At 47.1% G+C, this 22,368-nt stretch overlaps 1 protein-coding gene across 7 annotated transcripts in view; it reads left to right on the forward strand.

Annotated features, from left to right (window-relative positions):
• Positions 1-22,368, forward strand: part of LOC149434253 (alpha-ketoglutarate-dependent dioxygenase alkB homolog 3-like) — a 35,130-nt gene that overhangs the window by 6,720 nt on the left and 6,042 nt on the right. For 4 of the 7 annotated variants that reach the window (XM_089663884.1, XM_089663885.1, XM_089663882.1 and 1 more), the window contains 5 exons: positions 6,488-6,599; positions 7,884-7,978; positions 11,974-12,008; positions 14,218-14,265; positions 16,285-16,388. In XM_089663884.1, the coding sequence (XP_089520010.1) occupies positions 6,527-6,599; positions 7,884-7,978; positions 11,974-12,008; positions 14,218-14,265; positions 16,285-16,388 (355 nt within the window). In that variant the 5' untranslated portion in view covers positions 6,488-6,526. Of the gene's footprint in view, positions 1-2,847; positions 3,037-6,487; positions 6,600-7,883; positions 7,979-11,973; positions 12,009-14,217; positions 14,266-16,284; positions 16,389-22,368 lie in introns of all 7 variants that reach the window. The other 3 variants (XM_089663883.1, XM_089663881.1, XM_089663880.1) reach the window with 1 other exon arrangement.

Genomic DNA, 22,368 nt, shown 5'->3' on the forward strand with positions numbered 1-22,368 from the left:
AGATCGGATCATACATTGTATAGTAGGTGTACATTACAGATCGGATCATACATTGTATAGTAGGTGTACATTACAGATCGGATCATACATTGTATAGTAGGTGTACATTACAGATCAGATCATACATTGTATAGTAGGTGTACATTACAGATCGGATCATACATTGTATAGTAGGTGTACATTACAGATCGGATCATACATTGTATAGTAGGTGTACATTACAGATCGGATCATACATTGTATAGTAGGTGTACATTACAGATCGGATCATACATTGTATAGTAGGTGTACATTACAGATCATACATTGTATAGTAGGTGTACATTACAGATCGGATCATACATTGTATAGTAGGTGTACATTACAGATCGGATCATACATTGTATAGTAGGTGTACATTACAGATCGTACATTGTATAGTAGGTGTACATTACAGATCTGATCATACATTGTATTGTAGGTGTACATTACAGATCGGATCATACATTGTATAGTAGGTGAACATTACAGATCGGATCATACATTGTATAGTAGGTGTACATTACAGATCGGATCATACATTGTATAGTAGGTGTACATTACAGATCGGATCATACATTGTATAGTAGGTGTACATTACAGATCAGATCCTGACATTGTATAGTAGGTGTACATTACAGATCATACATTGTATAGTAGGTGTACATTACAGATCAGATCCTGACATTGTATAGTAGGTGTACATTACAGATCATACATTGTATAGTAGGTGTACATTACAGATCGGATCATACATTGTATAGTAAGTGTACATTACAGATCGGATCATACATTGTATAGTAGGTGTACATTACAGATCGGATCATACATTGTATAGTAGGTGTACATTACAGATCGTACATTGTATAGTAGGTGTACATTACAGATCTGATCATACATTGTATTGTAGGTGTACATTACAGATCGGATCATACATTGTATAGTAGGTGAACATTACAGATCGGATCATACATTGTATAGTAGGTGTACATTACAGATCGGATCATACATTGTATAGTAGGTGTACATTACAGATCTGATCATACATTGTATAGTAGGTGTACATTACAGATCGGATCATACATTGTATAGTAGGTGTACATTACAGATCATACATTGTATAGTAGGTGTACATTACAGATCGGATCATACATTGTATAGTAGGTGTACATTACTGATCGGATCATACATTGTATAGTAGGTGTACATTACAGATCATACATTGTATAGTAGGTGTACATTACAGATCATACATTGTATAGTAGGTGTACATTACAGATCGGATCATACATTGTATAGTAGGTGTACATTACCGATCGGATCATACATTGTATAGTAGGTGAACATTACAGATCTGATCATACATTGTATTGTAGGTGTACATTACAGATCGGATCATACATTGTATAGTAGGTGTACATTACCGATCGGATCATACATTGTATAGTAGGTGAACATTACAGATCTGATCATACATTGTATTGTAGGTGTACATTACAGATCGGATCATACATTGTATAGTAGGTGAACATTACAGATCAGATCATACATTGTATAGTAGGTGTACATTACAGATCGGATCATACATTGTATAGTAGGTGTACATTACAGATCGGATCATACATTGTATAGTAGGTGAACATTACAGATCAGATCATACATTGTATAGTAGGTGTACATTACAGATCGGATCATACATTGTATAGTAAATGTACATTACAGATCGGATCATACATTGTATAGTAGGTGTACATTACAGATCGGATCATACATTGTATAGTAGGTGTACATTACAGATCGGATCATACATTGTATAGTAGGTGTACATTACAGATCAAATCATACATTGTATAGTAGGTGTACATTACAGATCAGATCATACATTGTATAGTAGGTGTACATTACAGATCAGATCCTGACATTGTATAGTAGGTGTACATTACAGATCATACATTGTATAGTAGGTGTACATTACAGATCATACATTGTATAGTAGGTGTACATTACCGATCGGATCATACATTGACAGTGACACCAATACGGTGATCAGTGCTAATAAAAAGCATTGACACTGTACTAATGACACTGGGCAGGAAGGGGTTAACATCTGGGGTGATCAAAGGGTTAACTGTGTGCTGTTGGAGACATGCTGCTGTGCGGAGAGATACAAAGCAGCATGTCCTTGCTGACAGGAGAGAGATCTGTGTTGTTTACATACAGACCTCTCCTCTGTTAGCTTTCCCCAACAATCACCGAGTGCCGGCCAGGAATTGCCAGTCGGGACTCGGTGACTGACATCTCTAACTGCCAATAGCAGCGCAGGTAGGGCGACTCGCAAACGTGCTCCCCCTACCCGAGATGGAATAAGAAAATTTAAAATAAAACTTTTGACACTTGCTGTAAAATAAGAAAAAATAAAATGCACAGCAACACAATACATTAAAATAACGCAACTCATTAAAACACACGAATGCAAGCATGTTTAAAACATAACACATGTGTTCTTCCCCGTGTTCACATATATTTATGTCTTGTATTGAACTGCATGAGGTTATCATTTTTTTTTTTTTTTTTTGTAGTATACTGCTAGTGGCAGTTTTGGGCCCCTGTAGCTTGTTTACTAGTGTGAATTTGGTATCTTCCTCTGTGCCCCCCTCCTGTTTAGTGGTAGTTAGTTTAGTCTTTCAATTCTTCCAGTGTTAGCCATTCACAGAGACAATGATTGGGGAAGTCATTGTGTTCTTACACTTCAAAAGACTGGAAAAAATCTCCTCTGTACTGCTGTTAGCTGATGTAAAATTGCAATGGATTCAACTTCTGTGTCATTAGGCAGCCTTTCGACGGTGTGAATATGCTCTCTGGACAGACTGGGTCTAAGGAGGTACAGGCGTACCTCGGTTTACGAATTTAATTCGTTCTGCGGGACATTTCGTATTGCAAAAAATCTGTAAACGGAAACGCGGTTTCCCATAGGAATGCATTGAAAATCAATTAATCCGTCCCGGAGGTCAGAAAAAGGTAAAAAAAAGTCTTATCTGTTCAAAACTCTTTATAGTGTGCACTTTAAAGGCATAAATACTGTACAGGGACATGATTAAAAAATAATTTGTAAATGCATTGAAAACCAATTTATCCATTCCGGAGGACAAAAAAAAAGTCAAAACAAGTCTTCTCTTTTCAAAAGTCCTTTTATAACGCGCACTTTAAAGGCATAAATACTGTACAGGGACATGATAAAACATACATTCATAAATGCATTAAAAAACAATTAATCCGTTTCAGAGGTCAAAAAAAGAAAAAATGTAAGTCTTTTATATGTTCAAAACTCTTTATAAAGTGCACTTTATCCACTTCCCGATTGGCCGTTGCATATAAACGGCCGGACGGTGGCACTGCAGGGTCGGGTGGCCGTTTATAAACGGCCTCCCCGCACCCTGCTTGTGCGCGCTCCCTGGGAGCGCGCAGCACCGCGATCCGGTGCCCGCTGTGTCCTCCGGACACAGTGAAACACCGATCGTCGGACGGGACCTCTGTACGAGGTCCCGATCATGTGATCACTGATTGGCCAATCAGTGATCACATGCAAAGTAGCAAGCAAGATGTCACTTGTGACATCATTGCTTACTACGTGTGAATTCTGTGAATGATCACAGAGGTCACATGGTACACGGCTATTCACAACAGCCTTGTACCATGTGACAAGCTGTGACCAATCACAGCTCACTCTGTATTTCTCAATGACTGCAAGAATGCAGACAGAGAGAAAGAGAAATGATTGCTTTTACATCCTATATGGGTGTAAAAGCAATCAGTGTAAAAAAAAATAAAAAAATCTTCATCACCCCCCATAAGTAGTACAGTGTCACCATGGTGACACTGTACTGCTAGGGTGACAGTATGTAGAAAAAAAAAATAAAAATAAAAATAATAATATAAAAAAATAAAATAAAAATGTAAAAAAAAATATTTTTATTTTTTGGTTATAAACTAATTTGGATTTTTTTTTTACTAAAAAGATAAGGGAATAAATTTTGGCCAAGATTTATGATGAAATATTATTTATTTGCAAAATTAAAAAAAAAACACTTTTTTTCAAAATTTTTGGAATTTATCATTTACATAGCAAAAAAAATAAAAATCCCAGCGGTGAATAAATACCACCAAAATAAAGCTTTATCTGTCTCAAAAAAATGGTAAAAAATTCATTTGGGTACAGTGTGGCATGACCGCGCAATTGTCATTCAAAGTGTGATAGCGCTGAAAGCTGAAAATTGCCCTGGACAGGAAGGGGGTGAAAGTGTCCGGACTGGAAGTGGTTAAAGGCATAAAAACCATACAGGGACAGGATTAAAAATTAATTCGTAAATGCATTGAAAACCAATTAATCCGTTCCGGAGGTCAGAAAAAAAGTAAAAAAAAAAGTCTTTATCTGTTCAATACTCTTTATAAAGGCATAAATACTGTACAGGGACATGATTAAAAAAACAATTTGTAAATACATTAAAAACCAATGAATCCGTTCGTATTGCGAAAAAAGTTCATAAACCGAGGCATTATTTTCAATAGATTTTCATTCTTAAACTGAAAATTGCGTTAACCGAGGCGTTCGTAACCCGAAGTCCGCCTGTATGTTAATGCATAAAGTGGCATTTGAAACAGAACAAGATGTGTGAATCCAGCCTAATGCAGGCCATACATGGTTCGAATTCCGAACGATTTTTCATCCGAAAATCGAAAACGTCGTTCGCTCGGTAATCCGATGGCGCCATCAATGATTTTGAAAATCGGCCGACCGAGTCATGAAGTTCACCCCATATAACAGGCGAAATTTCTGTACCTTCCAGGTCACGGCTCATGCGCATATTCTTTTCGGAAAAACGATCGTACGATTTGACCATCATTGAGTCGAAAAAACGGTAATTTTTCATGAATTTTCCAACATGCCTGATCACCGAAAAGGGGAGGAACCATGAAAATCGGCCGGTGCCATTGACCCACTAACAGAGCGAAAATCAGCCGATTATTCTTTTCGGATGAAAAATCGGTCGAATTTCGACCCATGTATGGCCAGCCTTAGACTTTCCCTGTAATCTTTGAGGGGGGAATTCACTGCTGGACACAGCTGCATTGTGTGGAATGTGCAATATATTATCCACGACCTGCACAAACCGCATGTTGTCTGATTTTCTGTTGCACATCGAGAACTTTAACCAGTTGCTGACCACAGATAGCCGAATGACGGCTGCACTGCGGCCGGCCAGTTCTGGGAGGGTGTCATATGACGTCCTCCCAGAACGCGCTCTCCTGCGTGCTCCCGGCAATCTTCGTGATCGCTGCGTCCTATGGACACAGCTGATCACGTGATGGGGTAAAAGGCCAATCACAGCGGCCTTTTACCATGTGATCAGCTGTGTCCAATGACACGCTGATCACCGGGAAATGCAATTGCCGGTTCTCGGCTGCACTTTCTTCACTCTGTCAGAGCGCGAGGAAAGTACTGCCAAGAACCGGCAGTTGTCAGAGCAGGGATCGGCACTGATCATCAGGACACTGATAATTAATGTCCTGATCGGTGCCCAGCAGTGCCACCCACCAGTGCTGCTCACCTGTACCCATCAGTGCCGCCCACCCGTGCCTTGTAGTGCCACCCACCAGTGCCCACCTGTGCCCAGAAGTGCCACCCACCTGTGCCCATGAGTGCCCATCAGTGCAGCCCATCAGTGCCGCCCACCCGTGCCCTGTAGTGCCACCCACCCGTGCCCATGAGTACCCATCAGTGCAGCCCAGCAGTGCCGCCCACCCGTGCCCAGTAGTGTCACCCACCAGTGCCCACCTGTGCCCAGAAGTGCCACCCACCTGTGCCCACGAGTGCCCATCAGTGCAGCCCAGCAGTGCCGCCAGTCAGTGCCCAGCAGTTGCGGCAGTCAGTGCTGACTATCAGTACTGCTCATCAGTGCCACCTGTTAGTGCCGCCTATCCGTGCCACCTCATTATTGCTGTCTATCAGTGCCCATCAGTGCTGCCTATCAGTGCAGACTCATCAACACACATCAGTGAAGGAGAAAAATTACCTGTTTACAAAATTTTATAAAAGAAACAAACTTTTTTTTTCAAAATGTTTGCTATGTTTTTGTTTATAGCGCAAAAAGTAAAACTCCCAGCGGCGCTGAAATACCACCAAAAGAAAGCTCTATTTGTGAGAAAAAATGATAAAAATTTCATATGGGTACAGTGTTGCATGACCGCGCAATTGTCATTCAAAGCGTGACAGCGCTGAAAGCTGAAAATTGGTCTGGACAGGAAGGGGGTATAAGTGTCCGGTAGGCGAGGGGTTAATGTGTTTTTTGTTTTTTCCATCCATATGCTGTTTTGATAAATAGGTTATTACTAGAGTTATTTATTTCTCAATGTTGTCTTTTCTCTGTGGCTGTAAGGAGGCTGATTTTCCGGATTTGTTTTATGTTTCCAGAAATCCCGGAGCCAGCGGTTCCTCGCATAGCTCAGTAGAATGGATGACAAGAGGCAGAGAGCTCGGGTGCAAGGGGCATGGGCAGGAAAAGCCAAAGCCACCGCTCACATAGGTACTGAACTGCACTGTGATTGGATGGAGTGTCACTTCATGACGTTGGGTGCTTATTGATCCTACTCCTCCGTGGAGTGCTGAGCTATTCCTAGATGATTGACAGCCGAAGGTGTGTGGCCCTGATTTGATATTCTCTGTGTTCAGGGCTGCACACCCGCATGGCTGTCAAATTGGGACCAGCGGCTGTGTTCTTAGCTTGGTCCCAATCAGAGGCGGACTGATAACCCATGGGGCCCCTGGGCCATAGGAAATCATGGGGCCCCTGTGTCCTTGCCAACACTTAAACTACACCTAAAAAAGCCTATGAAAGGTATCAGGGGCATCTCATGGGGCCCCCCACTGACCCCGGGCCCTCGGGCAGTAACCGAGTGCCCCAATGGTCAGTCCGCCCCTGATCCCAATACATATGAATGGGACTGCCTGTACGTGGTTGCATGGATCTCCTATGCATCCTGCGCTGGTGTATGGATTGGTAAGTCTGTGTGAATGAGGCCCAAATAGAAGTCTGATATAAAATATTACGTCCTCCCTCCCCCGCCCCCTCCCCCTGCTGATTACCTTTTGTAAATGGGAGCAGTGTGAATCCCATTTCTGCGCAGTAGCGGGGAGGGAGCACCAAGAGGGGCAATGGAAGTTGTCGGGTGGTGTCACGGCTCCAGGAATTCAGCCCCATCGTGAGTCACTTACCTTTAAGTAAGCATGCTGTTATTTATTACAGGTACGTATATAGCACTGTCAGTGTACGCAGCACTTTACATATATATTGTACATTCACATCAGTCCCTAACCCTCAAGGGGCGTACAATCTAAGGTCCCTAACCCTCAAGGGGCGTACAATCTAAGGTCCCTAACTCACATTCATACATACACATACTAGGGACAATTTAGACAGGAGCCAATGAATCTGCCAGCATGTCTTTGGAGTGTGGAAGGAAACCGGAGTACCCGGAGGAAACCCACGCAGGCACAGGGAGAACATGCAAACTCCAGGCAGGTGGTGCTGTGGTTGGGATTTGGTCCAGCGACCCAAGTGCTGTTAGACAGAAGTGCTAACTACTTTGCCACTGTGCTGCTGCTCAGGACACAGAAGAGTTGAAGCTGTTATAGCTGCAAAGGGCGGGGCCAACTCAATATTGAACCCTACGGACTAAGACTGGGGGGCCATTAAAGTTCATGTGCATGGAAAGGCAGGGGGCCCAATACTGGGGGCAATATAGTGTGTATAAAAATGTCATGTGTTACTGGATCAAACTAATTCAACTTTATTTCATGTTTGTTCCAGGGTCTCGACATACTGTAGGCACAGGAAGACCCCAGAGCAGGGGACAGGACCACCTTATTCCAGACAAACAATTTGTATATAAAGAGCCAGCAGAGGTACGTTGTTGTCAGATGGAAATGTTTAAAGTTAGTTTTCCTGACAGATCTTCAGCTCCTTCACTGTTCTGTAGTTTGTACTACTTGAGGAAACAATCATCAAGAGATGACATGTATGGGAGGAAAAAGGGCTGTAAAGTGGATGGGGAGACATCCTACCTGGGGGGTATTGGGATAAGATGTTCCTTGGTCTCCTCTCTCTCATCTTCTTCTATTCTTCTTCCTCCCCCCCCCCCTCTCCTCCTTCTTCTCCCCCCCCCCTCTTCCTTCTTCTCCCCCCCCCTCTCTTCCTTCTTCTTCCCCCCCCTCTCTTCCTTCTTCTCCCCCCCCCTCTCTTCCTTCTTCTCCCCCCCCCCTCTCTTCCTACTTCTCCCCCCCCCCCTCTTCCTTCTTCTCCCCCCCCCCTCTCTTCCTTCTTCTCCCCCCCCTCTCTTCCCCCCCCCCCCTCCTCCCCCCTTCTCCTTCTTCCTCCCCCCTCCTCCTCCTTCCTCCCCCCTCCTTCCACTCCTCCTTCCTCCCCCTTCTTCCTTTCTCCCCCCTCTCTCAAATTCTTACTCCCCCCCTCCCTCCACTCCTTCTTCCTCCCCGCTCCTTCCATTCCTTCTTCCTCCCGCCTCCTTCCTCCCCCCTCTTTCCACTTTTTCTTCCTCCCCCCTCTTTCCACTTCTCCTTCCTCCCCCCTCTCTCCACTCCCTCCTCCCCCCCCCCCGCCCCCCCCCTCTTTTCACTCCTTCCTCCTCTCCCTGCCCTCTTTCTCTCCTTTCCTTCCTCCTCCCCCCGCCCCCCCTCTCTCCACTCCCTCCACTCCTTGCTCCCCCTCCCCCCTCCACTCCTTCTTGCTCCCCCTCCCCCCTCCACTCCTTCTTGCTCCCCCTCCCCCCTCCACTCCTTCTTGCTCCCCCTCCCCCCCTCCACTCCTTCTTGCTCCCCCCCTCCACTCCTTCTTGCCCCCCCCTCCACTCCTTCTTGCTCCCCCTCCCTCCACTCCTTCTTGCTCCCCCTCCCTCCACTCCTTCTTGCTCCCCCTCCCTCCACTCCTTCTTGCTCCCCCTCCCTCCACTCCTTCTTGCTCCCCCTCCCTCCACTCCTTCTTGCTCCCCCTCCCTCCACTCCTTCTTGCTCCCCCTCCCCCCCTCTCTCCACTCCTTCTTGCTCCCCCTCCCCCCCTCTCTCCCCTCCCCTCCTCTCTCTCCCCTCCCCTCCTCTCTCTCCCCTCCCCTCCTCTCTCTCCCCTCCCCTCCTCTCTCTCCCCTCCTTCCTCTCCCCTCCTTCCTCTCCCCTCCTTCCTCTCCCCTCCTTCCTCTCCCCTCCTTCCTCTCCCCTCCTTCCTCTCCCCTCCCCTCCTTCCTCTCCCCTCCCCTCCTTCCACTCCTTCTTCCTTTCCCCCTCTCTCCGCTCCTTCCTTCCCCTCCTCCTCCTTCCTCCCCCCTCCTTCCACTCCTCCTTCCTCCCCCCTCCTTCCACTCCTCCTTCCTCCCCCCTCCTTCCACTCCTCCTTCCTCCCCGCTCCTTCCACTCCTCCTTCCTCCCCGCTCCTTCCTTTCTCCCCCCTCTCGCAAATTCTTACTCCCCCCCTCCCTCCACTCCTTCTTCCTCCTCGCTCCTTCCACTCCTTCTTCCTCCCGCCTCCTTCCTCCCCCCTCTTTCCACTTCTTCTTCCTCCCCCCTCTTTCCACTTCTTCTTCCTCCCCCCTCTTTCCACTTCTTCTTCCTCCCCCCTCTTTCCACTTCTTCTTCCTCCCCCCTCTTTCCACTTCTCCTTCCTCCCCCCTCTCTCCACTCCCTCCTCCTCCCCCCGCCCCCCCCCTCTCTTCACTCCTTCCTCCTCTCCCTGCCCTCTTTCTCTCCTTTCCTTCCTCCTCCCCCCGCCCCCCTCTCTCCACTCCCTCCACTCCTTCTTGCTCCCTCCTCCCTCCACTCCTTCTTGCTCCCTCCTCCCTCCACTCCTTCTTGCTCCCTCCTCCCTCCACTCCTTCTTGCTCCCTCCTCCCTCCACTCCTTCTTGCTCCCTCCTCCCTCCACTCCTTCTTGCTCCCTCCTCCCTCCACTCCTTCTTGCTCCCTCCTCCCTCCACTCCTTCTTGCTCCCTCCTCCCTCCACTCCTTCTTGCTCCCTCCTCCCTCCACTCCTTCTTGCTCCCTCCTCCCTCCACTCCTTCTTGCTCCCCTCCCCCCCCTCCACTCCTTCTTGCTCCCCTCCCCCCCCTCCACTCCTTCTTGCTCCCCTCCCCCCCCTCCACTCCTTCTTGCTCCCCTCCCCCCCTCCACTCCTTCTTGCTCCCCTCCCCCCCTCCACTCCTTCTTGCTCCCCTCCCCCCCTCCACTCCTTCCCCCTCCCCCCTCCACTCCTTCTTGCTCCCCCTCCCCCCTCCACTCCTTCTTGCTCCCCCCCTCCACTCCTTCTTGCTCCCCCCCTCCACTCCTTCTTGCTCCCCCCCTCCACTCCTTCTTGCTCCCCCCCTCCACTCCTTCTTCCTCCCCCCCTCCCTCCACTCCTTCTTGCTCCCCCTCCCCCCCTCTCTCCACTCCTTCCTCTCTCTCCCCTCCTTCCTCTCTCTCCCCTCCTTCCTCTCTCTCCCCTCCCCTCCTTCCTCTCTCTCCCCTCCCCTCCTTCCTCTCTCCCCTCCTTCCTCTCCCCTCCCCTCCTTCCCCTCCCCTCCTTCCTCTCCTCTCCCCTCCTTCCTCTCCTCTCCCCTCCTTCCTCTCCTCTCCCCTCCTTCCTCTCCCCTCCCCTCCTTCCTCTCCTTTCCCCTCCTTCCACTCCTTCTTCCTTTCCCCCTCTCTCCGCTCCTTCCTTCCCCCCCTCTCCGCTCCTTCCTTTCCCCCTTCTCTCCACTGCTTCTCTCCCCCCCCCCCCCCACCCGTCTCTCCACTTCTTCCTTGCTCCCCCCCTCTCCACTCCTCCCTCCCCTCTCTCCAATTCTTCCTCTCTTACACCTTCCTCTCCTCCCCCCTCCCTCCACTTTTTCCTCCTCCCCCCTCTCTCCACTCCTTCCTCTCCCCTCCCCTCCTTCCTCTCCCCTCCCCTCCTTCCTCTCCCCTCCCCTCCTTCCTCTCCCCTCCCCTCCTTCCTCTCCCCTCCTTCCTCTCCCCTCCTTCCCCTCCCCTCCTTCCTCTCCTCTCCCCTCCCCTCCCCTCCCCTCCCCTCCCCTCCTTCCTCTCCTCTCCCCTCCCCTCCTTCCTCTGCTCCTCCTTCTTCTCCTCTCCCCTCCCCTCCTTCCTCTCCCCTCCCTCCACTCCTTCCTCTCCACTCCTTCCTCTCCCCTCCCCTCACTCCGCTCCTTCCTCTCCTTTCCTTTCTCTCCGCTCCTTCTTCTCCTTTTCTCTCTCTCCGCTCCTTCTTCTCCTCTCCCCTCCGCTCCTTCCTCTCCTCTCCCCTCCGCTCCTTCCTCTCCTCTCCCCTCCGCTTCTTCCTCTCCTCTCCCCTCCGCTTCTTCCTCTCCTCTCCCCTCCGCTCCTTCCTCTCCCCTCCCTCCGCTCCTTCCTCTCCCCTCCCTCCGCTCCTTCCTCTCCCCTCCCTCCGCTCCTTCCTCTCCCCCTCCATCCCTCCGCTCTTTCTTCCTCTCCCCTCCGCTCTTTCTTCCTCTCCCCTCTCTCCGCTCCCCCCCTCTCCTTCCTCCCCCCCCCCCCCCCTCCACTCCTTCCTCCCCTCCTTCCTCCCCTCCTCCTCTCTCCTGAGGCGGACTATAGATTATGGGATGTGTAGTGTACATGACCGCACCTAATGTCTGTGTGTTGAGTGTGTGCTGACCGTGCATTTCCAGCACAGGGATCCAAATGTCAGAGACAGCTCTCATTCCACACTAACAATCGATAACCAGCGGGATTGGCTCCTGGTCATTTAACCAATCACAGTGATCCCTGATCCTTCCCGCACCTCGGGCATACAGATCCTTATATAGGGTCTTGGCGGGAAAATAATTGTTGCTGCAGAGCGCCTGCTGTGAGTCTAAATGCAAAGACCTGAATCCCTTCAAGGCTCTCCATCTCTTTCAGGTTGTACGCAAGATCCCGGAGCCCCTCGTCATTGAGTAAGTCCCCTTCATATATACATCATATTATAAAAAATTGTATATATTGTAGTAGGCTTTTATTTTTTCTCCTAATGAGGACCTAGCCCCACCTAGGACCTAATATTTTTCATGTTAGGTACTTCCCCTGACATTGAAAAAATGATCAGCGCAAACACGAACACCAAGTACCCAAAAAAGTCCATAAAGTCCAATAAATTATAATGTAATATAAGTGGATTAAAGTAAGAAGGTCCGTAGCCAGGGGCGGACTGACAACTCATGGGGCCCCCAGGCAATAGGGGATCATAGGGCCCCTGTGTCCTTGCCCACACTCAAAAAGGCCTATGAAAAAGGTACCAGGGGCATCTCATGGGGCCCTCTACTGACCCCGGGCCCTCAGGCAGTGCCCGAGTTTCCAAATGGTCAGTCCACCCCTGTCCGTAGGGCACTTTGGGCAGGCTTCATATAGTGCTGTAGCAGGACTCTGTAATAACAGGAAAAAAGAAGCGCCTCTAAGTGCAGCAGAACCACTTTAATAATTCACAAGTGTAGGAAACACTGACATGTGGAAGAGGTAAGACATGCATGTATGCGATAAGTGTCCAGTATGAGGAACGGCTGTATGCAAGTGTCTGACGTCTGCGCCCAGAACAAGCGGGGTGACAGGAGGAAGACGGAGGAGAAAGCCGTCCGGCATGTACGTTCTCCCTAAGATGGCATCTGGAACGCACGCTGAGGCGCAACGTTGGCGTGATGACGTCAGAGACTAGCGTTCATTGCAACACGTTTTTAAAGCATGCTCTGGCCTCTATTGGTGGAAGTGTGCTCCTTTATCAAGACAGCTTGAATGCTCGTCTCTGACGTAATCACGCCAACACTGATTTCAGGAACGCACGCTGAGGCGCGACGTTGGCGTGATGACGTCAGAGACTAGCGTTCATTGCAACACGTTTCAAAGCATGCTCTGGCCTCTAATGGTGGAAGCGTGCTCCTTTATCAAGCTTGAATGCTGGTCTCTGACGTCATCACGCCAACACCGATTTCACGCCTCAGCATGCGTTCCAGATGCCATCATAGGGAGAACGTACATGCCAGCCGGCTTTCTCCTCCGTCTTCCTCCTGTCACCACGCTTGTTCTGGGCGCAGACGCGGATGTCAGACACTTACATACAGCCGTTCCTCATACTGGATACTTATCGCATACATGCTTGTTTTACCTCTTCCACATGTCAGTGTTTTCTACATTTGTGAATTATTAAAGTGGTTCTGCTGCACTTCGAGGCGCTTCTTTTTTCCTTTTACTTCCCCTGACATTGCCTTCATCTCTTCAGAAGGCAGAACCTTCTTTGTTCAGGTGTCATCCAGAGTCACCATCTACTTCCTGGACTGAGATGCTGTCACAGAGATGACACAGTCGTGTAAATCCTGGAGCCTGTGCAGTTCAGAAAAATGTCTGACACAGATCAGACCCTTCTGCAGCCTCTCACCTGGTGACTTGCAGCACAGTTGCAGTGTTGAAGTCTGATCGCTGGGAGAGAAGACTAGGGAAATGCTGACTCTTACAGCAGACTGATGACATATCAGCGGCATTACATAGACAGTCCTGAGAATTCATGGCTATACTGTGGGTGTAGGATTGTAACTTTTTTTTTTCTTTAATGGTGGAACTGGATGGATTTTTGTCTTTTTTTCAGCCAGACTAACTATATGTAACATTGCATAGCCTTTCCCCCCTTCACTAAAGGAAGGTGCAACATATTTATTTATTTTATTTATTTCAGGTACTTATATAGCACTGTCAATGTACGCCGCGCTTTAAACATATATATTGTACATTCCCATCAGTCCCTAACCCTCAAGGGGTGTGCAATCTAAGGTCCCTAACTCACATTCATACATACACATACTAGGGACAATTTAGACAGGATCCAATTAACCTACCAGCATGTCTTTGGAGTGTGGGAGGAAACCAGAGTACCCGGAGGAAACCCATGCAGGCACAGGGAGAACATGCATACTCCAGGCAGGTGGTGCCATGGCTGGGATTCAAACCAACGACCCCAGTACTGCCAGGCCGAAGTGCTAACCATTTAGCCACTGTGCTGCCCATTCACCACATTGGGATCTCTTAACATTTAAATGATCAGTTTTGGGTGGACTGGTCCGTATTGATTGAAGAGTGCTGGAGCCACTTAGTCCTCTAATTTGTGTCTTTTTGTGTCCACAGTAAGCCCGGTACATATGAAATCAGCACGTCAGCCTCTGGAGTGTCCAAGTAAGACAGCTCTTCATTATTGCAGAAGATGTTAAAAAATATTCCAGTGCTGAGCCCTCCTTGTGGAAATGCGAGGCTCCTCTGCTGTCATCCTCAGCCTCAGTAGTAGCTTCTCAATAGCTGGCACAAGGCAGGGAGCTGGGCAAGGATGGTCCTCGTGGTGGCTTATCTTGGGGTGAATAATGGCGATCTGATCTTTCTGAATGATTAATCCCCCAAAAGCGGCCATGTCTTAGATTGTAAGCTCCAAGGATCAGGGCCCTCCTAACCCTCTTGTATTGAACTGTATCGTTGCTGTATTGTCTCCCGTTATATTGTAAAGCGCTGAGCAAACTGTTGGCGCTATATAAATCCTGTATTATTATTATTATTATTATTCAGGATTTATATATTATTATTATTATTATACCGGATTTATATATTATTATTAATATTATACAGGATTTATATATTATTATTATTATTATACAGGATTTATATATTATTATTATTATTATTATACAGGATTTATATATTATTATTATTATACAAGATTTATATATTATTATTATTATTATTATTATACAGGATTTATATATTATTATTATTATTATTATTATTATACAGGATTTATATATTATTATTATTATTATACAGGATTTATATATTATTATTATTATTATTATTATACAGGATTTATATATTATTATTATTATTATACCGGATTTATATATTATTATTATTATTATACCGGATTTATATATTATTATTATTAATATTATACAGGATTTATATGGCGCCAACAGTTTTTCTCAGCACTTTACAATATAAGGGAGACAATACAGCAACAATACATTTCAGTACAGAAGGAATAGGAGGGCCTGGCTCGTGGAGCTGACAATCTAAAGGAAGGGGGAGGTGATCGCTGCGGGGGATGATCTGGTGGAGGTGATTCAAGTACAGTTGTTAGGTGGAGGTGGGGTAGGCTTCCCTGAAGAAGTGAGTTTTCAAAGATCGCCTAAAGGCAGACAGGGTGGGGGCTGACCGGACACTGTGGTAGGGAGTTCCAGAGGATGGAAGAGGCTCTGGAGAAGTCCTGGAGGTGAGCGTGGGAGGAGGTGATGAGGGAGCTAGAGAGGAAGATATCATGGGAGGAGCGGAGTGGGCGATTTGGCCGGTATCTGTGAATGAGGTCGGTGATTTAGCTGGGGGCAGTGTTGTGGATGGCTTTGTAAGCTGTGGTTAGTATTTTGAATTTTATACGTTGGGTTAGGGCAGTGTTTCTCAACTCCAGTCCTCATGGACCCCCAACAGGTCATGTTTTCAGGATTTCCCTCAGATGAAACAGCTGCGGTAATTACTAAGGCAGTGAAACTGATCAAATCACCTGGGCAAAATAATGGAAATCCTGAAAACATGACCTGTTGGGGGTCCACGAGGACTGGAGTTGAGAAACACTGGGTTAGTGGAAGCCAGTGGAGGGATTGGCAGAGAGGGGCAGCAGTCGCCGATCGGTTGGTAAGGTGTAGGAGTCTAGCAGCATAATAATATGTTGGTCCGTTATCTCTGGGCATATTGAGTAAGTAAGTAAGATAGCCGGATTCACAAAACAAGCTCGCAGAATGGAGGGAAGAAAAAAAAAAAAAAGCAATCCAAATGTATAGGAAACTACATGAGAGAGATCCTTAGGTTGCCACTACCTTTAAGAATTCAAGGTGGTCCTTTGGCTTCAATACTGTCAGTCAGTGGCCCAGAGCAAGTATGCAGGTCAGTCTGACTTTGCTTGCGGCATACTTGTTCTGGGTCAGCAATTCAGAAAATGATAAAGTCAGAAGACCAGCAGATCACTCAGGCTTATTGCTTTTTTAGAAGGAAATTGCAATGGACTGCTGTATATTTTTTTTTTTTAGATTAAATGCAAGAACTTTATAACTGTATAAATACTGTATAATAATAATAACTGGCTGGGTATTACCTGTTAAAGTGAATTTATAACTAATGTTCTAGCAGTCTATCTAAATACTCCTTGCCCTTTCGCAGGCTAAGGCTTTTCCCCTCATTTATTGAGCCCAGAGAAGCAGAATGGATGTTTGAACAGCTACATCGGGAAATCCAGTGGAGGCAGAAAACCAATGTGGGGCCAGGTAAGTTCACACAGGTGCTATACTGAAATTATCCAGCAGAGGGAGACAGAGTCTGTTCTATTCTCTCACTGTCCACACTACTCTTCCAGTGGCAGTTAAAGGAGAAGTATAGCTAAAGCTCTTTTGGCTGTACTTCTATGGATCACAGCAGTGCAGTTCATCCTGCACTCCTGTGACCCATTTTCAGGCAACAGCGGGCTGAAGTCCGCTGTCGGCTGACATCGCAGAGCTGGTCAAGGCCCTGAAAATTTTAAGAATCAAATTTCGTCATAAATTTAGGCCAAAATTTATTCTTCGACACGACTTTGCTAAAAAAAAAATCCCAATACGTGTAAATTAATTGGTTTACATGAAAGTTATAGCGTTTACAGATGGCTGTAAAGATCCTTGAATTTTTGTTTATTTTTTTATACTACTAATAGCGGCGATCAGCGACTTATAGCGGGACTGTGGGACTGCGACAGGCATTCTGACTAACTGCCACTGACAGCTAATAAAAAACACTGACACTGTACTAATGACACTGGGTGGGGACTAACTGCCACTGACATCCCCAGTGACGCCAATACAGTGATCAGTGCTAATAAAAAGCACTGACACTGTACTAATGGCACTGGGCAGGAAGGGGTTAACATCTGGGGCGATCAAAGGGTTAACTGTGTGTGTTTTGCTAGGGAGACATGCTGAGCAGAGAGAAACAAAGCAGCATGTCCTTGCTGACAGGAGAGAGATCCGTGTTGTTTACGCACAGGTCTCTCCCCTGAAAGCTTTCTCCGACGATTGCCGAGTGCCGGCTAGGAATCGCCGTCCAGGACCCCGTGATTGACATCTCTAGCCAACAATAGCAATGCAGGTAGGGCGGTGTGCGTGCTCCCCCTACCCAGAAATGCAAATCGTGTGTGTGTGTGTGTGTGTGTGTGTGTGTGTGTGTGTGTGTGTGTGTATATATATATATATATATATATATATATATATATATATATATATATATACATACATACACACACATACTGATTGGCTCCCATGCTGCGCCAGATTCTGAGTGCTCCTGGTTTAGTAAATCTCCCCCAATGTATTTTGTCCAGTCTGTGTCTCTAGTTTTTTTTTTTTTTTGAATTCTTTTATTAAAGCATTCAAAGTAAATTTCACAAACTTTCCGTGTTACAAGTTCCAAAATTTTCACATAAACAAAAACATTTTCCAACAACAAAAAGGTACCCATACAAAATTTAACCAAAAATAAAAATAAACCGTAAACATTACATCATGTTATATGTTTTTTTTTTTTTTTTTTTTTCCAACACAAAATACAAAACATCATGGTACATAATTTCATAAGTACAGGCAATCCTGTATTTCGTCCATGCACCGGATCATTTTCATGAAGTCAAGAAGACCAAACTTTGTCCTCCAGAAGATCCATAAGATTTAGGAACCGGGTAACACATGAATCATGAAACAAACACTATCTTTCCCTGACCTCTAACATTAAACACACCTCACGCTGACCCTCACATTAAACCCACATTCCGTTGAACATCCTCTGGCCTGAGAAAAAAAGGAAAACAATTTAGGATCCGGTCAGGAAAAACAAAGCACACATGCATTGGTCAAAAGAAAAAAAATTTTATACAACACCTCAGCGACATTATTATGACTTGTACAGTACCATAGCCAACCTCAAACTGTCCATGACTTCCATAAACTAAATTTCCAAATCTTCCCTGCCTCCACAGCCCCCAGCTTTAGGCGATCGTAATGCCCATACCTATAGAGCCGTCCACGGACCATAGCCGCACACTCATCCACACTCATACACTCCCCCCCCCGTACACAGCAATATTCCTCGCATCCCACAAACTCTCTTTTGCACAACATACCAACATCCATAACGCTCTTACTTCATTCTTCCCCGCCTTACACAAACCATACAACACCATCTCATACGTCAACAATCTTACCCCAGCCAATCCCTCAATCATTCTCTCCAACTTCTTCCACACCCCTTTCGCAAAATCACACTCCCAAAACAAATGACACACACTTTCCATACCCCTACACCCAACTCTCGGACAACATTCAGAATCTGCCATTCTTCGCCTACGCTGAAACACTCTCACCGGCAAACACCCATGCACACCCATCCACGCAATATCACTCTGTCGCCTTTCCAAATCTTTCATCCCCACATTCCGCCATGTCCTCTCACTCTCCACCATGGTCAAACCACTAACCCATTCCATCTCCTCACTTGCTTCCAACACACCTCTCACTTTCTTCCCATCCTCCCAAACCTCCCTCCCAATCTCACTCAACCCAAACTTCTCCATTCCTCTATCAATCCTAACGTAGTACCAAGGAGCCCTAAAGCTCATCGGCCTACGCAGATCCACACTACACCATCCGTACCTCCCATCACATTCTCTCCCACATACTGCATCATACAGCCAGCCAAACTCTCCCTCTGACATATCTTCACACACGCACCCACATACTTCACAAACAAAAATCTCTCTACCGATACCATACCTTTCCCACCATTCACCTTTCGTTTCACCACCCTCTCACGCTTCAACTTTTCAGCCTTCGATGACCAGAAGAACTGGAATATAAGCCGGATCAACTTTTTAAGCACCCTATCCTGTGCCGGAAACACCTGATAAATAAACAATAGGATAGGCATGATGACAGCTTTGATAATCAATACCTTCCCACTAAAGGATAAAGTCCTTAAAGACCAAAAGTTAATCTTACATTGCACCTTGCCCAACACATTCTCCCAATTCTCTCGCCGAAACAGGTCACAATCAAATAACACACCCAACACTTTCACTCTTCCCTTACATATCTTCCAACCGCACCCTTCGCAATCCCTCCACTCCCCAAAAAACTTACACTCACTTTTGTCCATATTCAAACGAAAACCACTCGCAATACTAAAAATCTCAATCAACAATCTCACCCGCTTCAAACTCCCTACATTCTTACACACAACAGTCATATCATCCATGTACCCCATCACTTTCAAACTCCTCTCACCGCTCCCAGGTACCACCACACCACTCACACATTTATCCCTCACAATCATCCTAAGCAAAGGTTCAATCACACAGACAAACAGGACAGGGGACAAGGGACACCCCTGCCTCACCCCCGCCCGCACTTCCACACCCGCAGTCACCCACCCATTCACCTGAACCCTGCTCACCACCCCAGAATACAAACACTTCATCCATTTCATCATCCTCACAGGCACCCCCATCCTTTCCAACACACGAAACATGAAACCATGCGCTACCCTATCATATGCTTTTTCAAAGTCGACTGTTAAAACAGCCACTCCTTGCTTCCGTTCTCTCGCATCCCATAACACATCTCTCAGACAAACCAAACTTTCCACAATCGTTCGCCCAGGCACCGCACACACTTGCTCCTCACCAACCATCTTCGCAATCACCCCACTCACTCTATTAGCCAAGATTTTTGCTATCAACTTATAATCCAAATTTAGTAAAGTTATTGGCCTCCAGTTCCTCAAGTCCTTCCTATCACCTTTTTTAAACAGTAACACAATCAACCCCTCTGCCATACTCTCAGACATACGACCCCTTTCCAATACAGCTACACACACATCAAACACACACCTTCCAATCCACTGCCAAAACACTCGGTAGAACTCCACGGGTAGGCCATCCAACCCGGGAGTCTTCCCCGCTTTCATCCCACTCAATCCCATCTCAATTTCATCCAGACTTACATCCTCATTCAAAACCATCCTATCACTCTCATCCAAACTCTCCTCAATCACACCAATCACATCATTTTCAACCTCTATATCACTCTTACTCTCTGAAAACAAATTACTGTAAAACTTCCACACCTCTTTCGCCACCCTCTCATTCCCAGCCACCTCACTACCATCTTCCCTCACCACACTCACCAACTCACTCTTACTACCATACACCTTTTTAAAAAAATACCTTGTACACTGCTCATCCTTTTCTTTCACAACCATTCTCGCCTGCATCAACAACGCCTTTCCCTTAACATCCAAAAATCTTCCAATCTTCACTCTTGCCTCTGCCTTCTCATTCTCCACATTCTCTCCCCACGCACTCATCTCATTCAAATACTCCAAACGCTTCTGCCACCATTCATACTCCTCTCTCTCTCTTTTCACCTTCTCACATCCCTTCCACACAAAAAACTTTTTAGTCTGAACTTTCACCCAATCCCACCATTCCACCACGCTCTCAAACTCCAACCTCATTCTTTCCCATTTTTCAAAATTCCTCACATACTCCGCCCTTACATTCACGTCATCCAACAACTCAACATTTAACTTCCATACACCCCTTCCATACACCCTGTCAGACTCCATACTCACGCAACACTCTATCCGCCCATGATCCGTAAACGGCTCTGGCCGCACCAAAAAGGACACAGAGGAAAACTCCCTGGAACAAAAAACAAAGTCAATACGGGAACTTAAGTTCCTGCCGCTAGAAAAAAAGGTGTGACCACCATCCTTCCCGAGATCCTTCAGACCAAAATCCAAGCAGATGTCCAACAAAACTTTACCAGACTTATCCACTCTTCCACCCTCACCACCCCCCCCCCCCCCAACCCCTCCCCCACCCAACCCCACACTCCCTCCCCCACCCCTAACCCATTCCCCTCCCCACACTCCCCCCACCACCCCCCCCTCCTCCCCTCCCCACACTCCCCCCACCACCCCCACCAATATCTTCCCCCCTCAACACACAGTTAAAGTCACCAAACATGAGTAGTGGAATTCTGCCACCCAAGAACATTTTTAACTGTTCAAATAACGTAAGACGCTCCACCTTCCTGGGAGATGCGTACACGTTAATTACTTTAAATACCAAACCATCAATTTCCACCTTACAAACCACAGCCCTCCCCTTCACCACATGTATAGTTTCCAATATCCTGAAACGCCGATTCTTAAACAAGATGCCAATTCCGGCATTCCCCTCCGTTCCTCCAGACCATACAGCAGGACCATGAGGCCATTCGTCCGGATGGGGTTCCTCAGTCAAATTGCATTCCTGCAGACCAATGACATCGGACGACAACAAGGCGAGATAATGAAGTAACGCCGCCCTTCTCGGTGCTGCCTGGATGCTACGAACATTAACTGAGGAGATACGAATCGGCGTTCCTAGTGATGAAAGAGGAAAAAATTAAGTAAACCATACATCAAAAATCAGGTGTCATTTTTTTTTTTTACCCTTCCTCTCCCTTTTGCTGAAACGGGCCGCTGCCACTTTACTCCTCAACTCCCGGACCCCCTCTGCAACTGCCTTTTTCGACCCCCTACGGGTCACTAAGCTCTCCGTCTTTCCACTACTCGTACAAGACTCCACAGAGATCTCAGACGAGTCTGAGTCCTCCTCCTGGCTTGGGAATTCCGATATTACCTGAGAGGAAACCTCCGCACCACCCTTCCTCCTTTTCAAGGTATCTCGTGAGAGATCCATAACCTCTGTTCCACCAGCCCCGCCCCGCTCCACAGCGCCACTTACAGACGGCTCAGTGTCCCCGACTGCCGGGGCCCGAGTCGCCGTTGCCGTGTCACTAAGCTCGGGCTGAATTACCACCCCTCCTGCCTTAGCAACCGACGGGACCTCCACCAACCTGGCCGGAGTCATCCCCTCAGCCGCCACAGCACCAGACAACTCACGCTCTCCATGAAATTGTGCTGCATCCACCCTACTGCCCAATACCACCTCCACCTCCCTGACCAGGGCTGTCCCCCTAGTCACTCCAGAACCAGATAATACCACTGCTGGCGGGACCTCCACCTCCCGGGCCGGTACAGCCCCCCCAGCCACCTCAGCAGAAGACAACACATCTCCACCCTGCAAGGCCACCTCCTCCCCCCTGCCTTCAGGCGGGACCTCCACCCTCCTGGCCGGAGCAATCCCCCCCGCCACTTCAGCATAAGATGGTGCCC

This window comes from Staurois parvus, unplaced genomic scaffold (genome assembly GCF_062004578.1).
Source record: "Staurois parvus isolate SC_StPar_1 unplaced genomic scaffold, SC_StPar_1.0 ptg001795l, whole genome shotgun sequence".
NCBI lineage: Eukaryota > Metazoa > Chordata > Amphibia > Anura > Ranidae > Staurois > Staurois parvus.